Source organism: Protobothrops mucrosquamatus, unplaced genomic scaffold, assembly GCF_001527695.2.
Source record: "Protobothrops mucrosquamatus isolate PMUCROS unplaced genomic scaffold, P.Mucros_1.0 scaffold756, whole genome shotgun sequence".
Classification (NCBI taxonomy): domain Eukaryota; kingdom Metazoa; phylum Chordata; class Lepidosauria; order Squamata; family Viperidae; genus Protobothrops; species Protobothrops mucrosquamatus.
The window spans coordinates 271,934-278,166 of NW_015387026.1; the positions used below are offsets into that span (position 1 = coordinate 271,934).

The 6,233-nt window shown below is 49.4% G+C and overlaps 1 protein-coding gene across 1 annotated transcript in view; it reads right to left on the reverse strand.

Moving 5' to 3' along the window:
• The window catches only part of LIPE (lipase E, hormone sensitive type), an 18,767-nt gene extending 12,843 nt beyond the window's left edge, over positions 1–5,924 (reverse strand). The window contains 4 exon segments of the mRNA XM_029284599.1: positions 143–263; positions 4,323–4,855; positions 4,975–5,041; positions 5,919–5,924. Coding sequence (XP_029140432.1) covers positions 143–263; positions 4,323–4,855; positions 4,975–5,041; positions 5,919–5,924 — 727 coding nt within the window.
• Positions 5,925–6,233: the final 309 nt, after the last annotated feature.

Below are 6,233 nucleotides of genomic sequence, written 5' to 3' on the forward strand. Positions count from 1 at the left end.
AGGAAGGAAGGAAGGAAGGAAGGAAGGAAGGAAGGAGAGAGAGATCAAAAAAGCTTCCTGCCTGATTATATCCAGAGAAATTCCCACATTAGGGGAAGGAATGGATCAGCAAGGGCAGCACAACCATCACGTAACTCTTTACGGTAGGGTGTACCTGAGTCCTGATACTCACCGATGCCGGAGATGTTCCGTTTGTAATTCTCCCCAAAGGAGACCAGGCTGATGGCGATGGTCTGCAGAAAAGGCCGGATCGAAGGAGCAAACTGCAGGATCAAGAATTGGACAGGAGAAGTGGTGAGCAATCCTACTTTTTTTTTCCCTGACACTTGAACCCAGCCTGCCAACAGCTCCAAGCCAGAGAGCTGAATGTACTTCTTTTATTTATTTATTCGCGTCTGAAGCATATCAATTAAAAGAAGGCAAAGTACGGCGTATGCCGTAAAATTGAAACTGTAAAATACAAGATTAAAATGTGTACAAATCAAACAGATCTTGCCCAGGAACTAGCAACATCGTGTTCTGTCGTGCTGCCTTAAGGCCCTCAAGTGCACACCAATTGGGACACAAAGGGTAGGAACACATATGTGTTGTTGTCTGTATGTCACCACAACTGCAAAGAGCAGAAGCAACCGGATAGCTCCGTTTGTTCAGAGTGTCCCTGGATCTTGTTCCCCGGCAATAAATAAATAACGCATTGATTTATTCCTGAAATAATAGTAATTCTTGACTTACAACTTTTTCTTTCAGGACCCTTCAAAGTTACAACGGCACTGAAAAAAAGAGCTTTATGACCATTTTTCACCCAGCATCCCCGTGGTCATCAGTGTAAAAAAAAAAGGGTCGTAAGTTGCTTTTTCCAGCGCTGTTGTAATTTCAAACGGTCATTAAATGAACGGTTGTAAGTTGAGGACTATTTGTAGACAGGAACTGATCGATCTTTGAAGTCTTTTCTTCCCTCCCAGCTGGACTAAAACAACCAGCAACAGATTGATTCCTTTTGGAGGGATACAGTCAGTGGTGGGATTCAGCCGGTTCGCACCAGTTCGGGAGAACCGGTAGCTAATTTTTTGTTGCCCGGGCCCAGAATGGACTTCCAGAAGCGGCATCCACACAGAGAACCGGTTGTTCACCTATTTGAATCCCACCACTCCTTCCTTCCTTCCTTCCTTCCTTCCTTCCTTCCTTCCTTCCTCCCTCCCTTCCTTCCTTCCTTCCCTCCCTGTGGTGGGATTCAGCTGGTTCCCACCACTTCGGCAGAACCGTTAGCTAATTTTTTGTTGCCCAGGCCCAGAATGGACTTTCGGAAGTGGCATCCACACAGAGAACCGGTTGTTCACCTATTTGAATCCCACCATTCCTTCCTTCCTTCCTTCCTTCCTTCCTTCCTTCCTTCCTTCCTTCCTTCCTTCCTTCCTTCCTTCCCTCCCTCCCTCCCTCCCTCCCTCCCTGTGGTGGGATTCAGCCAGTTCCCACCACTTCGGCAGAACCGGTAGCTAATTTTTTGTTGCCCAGGCCCAGAATGGACTTCCAGAAGCGGCATCCACACAGAGAACCGGTTGTTCTCCTATTTGAATCCCACTGGATACGGTGCCGTTTAGCCGGACAAAGAAACCCCAAAGCCCCTTTTGACATTTTCTACCAGCCAGGACGCCGGATCGGATGCGAGACAGGGCTGGCTCCAAATTCAGCTGGGAAGAAAAGACACACAAACGCACAAACAACATGCTGCAGCGAGGCTGAAGAGTGACAGGCAAGTGTTGGGGACAGGAGGTGTGTGTGTCTGTGTGTGTGTGTATGTGTGTAAAACGCAGGAATGTGGCTGACCATTCAGGGCCGGCTGGTCAAGGCTGCAACTGGTCCGGGAAAAGTGGGGAAAAAAAATTAAACAGGAAGGTCAGAGCTGCGTCTGGTTGATAGGGAAGCTACTCAGGCTGTGTGTGTGTGTGTGTGTGTGTGTGTTGGGGGGGTGGAGATTCATCGCTGATAGGAAATAACATGAGCTCTGACGTCTGTAGAGCTCTGATTTCTCAACCTTGGGCACTTTAAGAGGACTGGACTTCAACTCCCAGAATTCCCCAGCCAGCATGGCTGGCTGGGGAATTCTGGGAGTTGAAGTCCAGCCCTCTTAAAGTGCCCAAGGGTAAGAAAACACTGCTGTCGAATTAAACGTTCAGTGATAAGCATTTCTTCTCTCCAGGAAACAATGACTTAATTTCGTACCCCGCCCGGAATTACTATGTATGACTTGGGCGGCTGCGTAAATTTGTTTAACAAATCTATATAAATAAAAACGTAAATGTCCGTTTGTTCAAAATCTTAAATCTCCGAAGGTTCTTCACCGATTGCTTTGAAATTTTGACAAAACGTTGCATTCGAATACGCGCGGGTTTTTATATACCTATATTATATAGATGTCACACCTGTGACAGGTAAAAACATGCTTTTTTTTTGAAAAACAGCGCCATCTGTTGGACGTAAAAGCAACACACGCTTTTACCAGACTGAGCCACAGCAACGCGAGGCCGGGTACAGCTAGTAATAATAAATATTAAAATAAACTGACTTCCCCAGGATGTTTTTTGCCCTCCGCCAAACCATTTCAGCTAATTGCTTTATTTCCTCAACCGGTCTCATGTTTGCGCGCGTTCCAAAATAGGAACAAACTAGAAGCTCATTCCTGGAGGAAAATGCCCCCCAAAAAGCAGGGCTCTCCGATCTTGGCAACTTTACGACCTGGGGACTTCAACTCCCACAATTCCTCAGCCAGCCGTGGAATTCTGGGAGTTGAAGTTCACGAGCGGTAAAGTTGCCAAGGTTGGAGACCTCCCCCCCCCGACCTAAAGTGAATCAACAGAAAGGAAGTAATGTCCAGTTTCTCCAAGAAATCCATCTGGGGATGGGATCAAAGAGATTAAACCCCAAACTAGGTTAAAGCGATCAGCTCAGAGGCCGGGAAGAAAGGAAGAACAGTGCAAATTTCTTTGGGTTTGCCAATTTCTGTGTGTGTGTGTGTGTGTGTGTGTATCTAAAAATAGGACTCATCCCTCGGGATGCGTTTCGAGACAGCAAAAAATATATAACATTTTGATTTTAGGCTTTGCTGATTAAGCTAGTCTGTCGCAATAAACATGGCTTGTCCTTGTTAAGGTGGTCGAGTAAAAAAGCTGAGGTTGCAATTCTATGTTGTATTTTACTGCGCTGAAAAAAGTTGGAAGTCAAAGTTTTTTTTCCCCCTTTCCTTCTTTGCCCTACATTTTTCCTTTCCTCCCCTTTTTCCCATTTCCCCACTATTTTTATTTTCACTTGTATTTTAGTGGTTAAGGTAGGGGTCCTCAACTTTGGCAACTTTCAGACTTGGGGACTTCAACTAGTCTGGTGTCTTAACCACTAGACCAGGGGTCCGCAACCTTGGCAACTTTAAGACTTGCGGACTTCAGCTCCCAGAATTCCTCAGCCAGCATAGCTGGCTGAGGAATTTTGGGAGTTGAAGTCCACAAGTCCTAAAGTTGCCAAGGTTGAGGACCCCTGGGTTAAGGCACCAGGTTAGAAAACAGGAGACGGTGAGTTCAAGTTCCATCTTAGCTATGAAAGCCGGCTGGGTGACTTTGGGCCAATCACCAGGCGATGGTGAATTCTTGTCCCACCTGAGCCATGAAAGCTCCTTGGGTGACTTTGGGCCAATCGCCAGGCGATGGTGAGTTCTAGTCCCACCCGAGCCATGAAAGCTCCTTGGGTGACTTTGGGCCAATCACCAGGCGATGGTGAGTTCTAGTCCCTCCTGAGCCATGAAAGCTCCTTGGGTGACTTTGGGCCAATCACCAGGCGATGGTGAGTTCTAGTCCCACCCGAGCCATGAAAGCTCCTTGGGTGACTTTGGGCCAATCACCAGGCGACTGGGAGTTCTAGTCCCACCTGAGCCATGAAAGCTCCTTGGGTGACTTTGGGCCAATCACCAGGAGATGGTGAGTTCTAGCGTTGTCTTAGGCAAGTAAAACCAGCTGGGGGACTTTGGGCCAGTCCCTCTCAGTGCAGCCCACCTGACAGTGTTGTTAGTGTGGGGAAAACACACAGTGTTGGATATGTTCGGCACCTCGAGTTATTTGTAAAAAGAATATTCTTATTTGTAAAGATAACAAAGATTGTTGGATATGTTCGCCTCCTTCTTTGTAAAAATAATAAAGACGGGACGCAAACCTAGCTACCTACAATAATCCTAATAAAAACACTTCTTCTAAAAGAAAGAGAGGCAAAACCCTTGGATCTTCCCTCCCAAAGAGTTCACCTCCCCAATTCTGCAAGATGGCTGCCTCGGTGGTCCTTACCTGGAAGCCCATGCAGCGCCCGTAAAAACAGCCCTTCTGCATCGTCATGTATTCCTGGAGAAACTGTCTCGAAAGGCCCCGATCCTCGTGGTTGAAGAGGTACCCGGGCCGGTTCTGAGTCAGCAGGTGCTGGGCTAGGTAGACCAAGGCCCGGAGCTGGGTCAAGGCCACACAGTACGCTTCCAGTTCGGCGCAATTGTGGTTGGTCCGGAAGAAGATGCTGCGGCGGTTGGCGGCCACGTAGCGGCTTTTGTGGATGATGTGAGCCACGCAGCAGCGCACCGTCTGGGCCAGGCTGCGGTAGCCGTTGGCCGGCGTGTGCTCGTCCAGGTCAAAGATGTGGTAGACGGCGGAGAAGTGGTCCAGCATCGGCTCAAGGCTCCGGGCATGTTCTCGGATGGTGGTGAAGGTGGCCAGGAAGCGTTGACCTGTCTCGGTGGGGACGTTCTGGAAGAAAGCCACGTTGTCCTCGGTCAGCGTCAGCAAGGTTTGGAACAGCGGCCGGGCGTCCATGGTGCTGGAATTGGGGGAGCCTGAGATGGGAGGAAGAGAAAGAATGAAACCGTTCCAAGAAGAAAGGAGAGAAGAGACTGAGGATGCCATTTTGGAGGCAGAAGAACAGTGTGGTCCCAACTCCTAACTTTTTACTTACATTCTCCCGTCTCTGTCTCAGCTAAGTACTCCATAAAGCCCACGTAGCTCCTGGAAGACTGCTGGCCCTATAAGGGGAGGGGGCATGGCTTAATACAGCAGCAATCCTCAGCCCCCAACTCTCATCCCCAATTGTCCACCCCTTTGAGTGGACAGGAGGAGACCATACTAAACAGGACGAAGCAGGAAAGGACCAAGGACATTTGGTCACAGAAATGAGGGGAAAGCTTAAGCCAAGGGGGTGTGCGTGTGCGCAACCTTGGCGATTTTGAAGACTTGTGGACTTCAACTCCCGCAACTGGCTGGGGAATTCGTGGAGCTGAAGTCCACAAGTCTTCAAAATTGGACAAGCTTGGACGGAGCCGATACCGTATAAATCACATTTCTCAACCTACTTTTTACTTTCCTTCCTCAACTCTCCACAAAAAAAAGTACAATTGACCGGATATTTTCCCTCCCGTGGGAGGGAAGGCGCGCACCACAAAACTCACAATTTCTTTGCCAGATTGCCTTTTGCTCTTTCCCACCACCCCAGTGTGAGACACACACACACGTACCCCCCCCCCCCGGTTCTCTCCCCACGTCCTCCTCCCAGCCCCATTTCAGCTCCTCAGGAACAGTAGTCCTTGTCACGGTGGTCTAGTTTCAGACCCTGGAAGACCCTTCCCATGCGCTGTCCCCCTTCTCACAACCCCCAAAGAAATTTACGAGGTCTCTGCCAGGGAGACCCACCCCTCATCCCCGCAAAGGAGACGAAGATCAATGTTGTTTCGGATTCCCCTTTTGGAGTTCGGGAAGGGAGCAAAAGGGATCGGTGGGCATCTCTGCCCACAGCTGAGACCCTTCCCCATTTTGCTAACAAATCTCCCCGTGCAAGGTCATCTCACCTCGGGAGGGGGGGGGGATCCTGTGCAAGGACAGGAAACTCACCCGGTGTCAACTAACCGGCATCCAGCCTTCTGATGAAGGGATCAAGTTGCCTTACAAGCCCCGGAGGCTGACTTAAAACACCGCTGGGGAAACTGACTCCGCCTTTGGAGGAGGAAGAGGAGGGGTCAGTCCAGAAGAGGGGGCAGGAGGAAAGCAGAAGGAACCCCCCCCTCGCCCCCCAGGTTTGCTGGGTGAAGGGGTGCAGGCTGAAAGGAGATGCCTGAATTTAACCCACCACGAGGAGATCTGGAGACCGAGATAAACAGGATGAAAGGATGGGCATCTCTCTCTCTCTCTCTCTCTCTCTCTCTCTCTCTCTCTCTCTTTCTC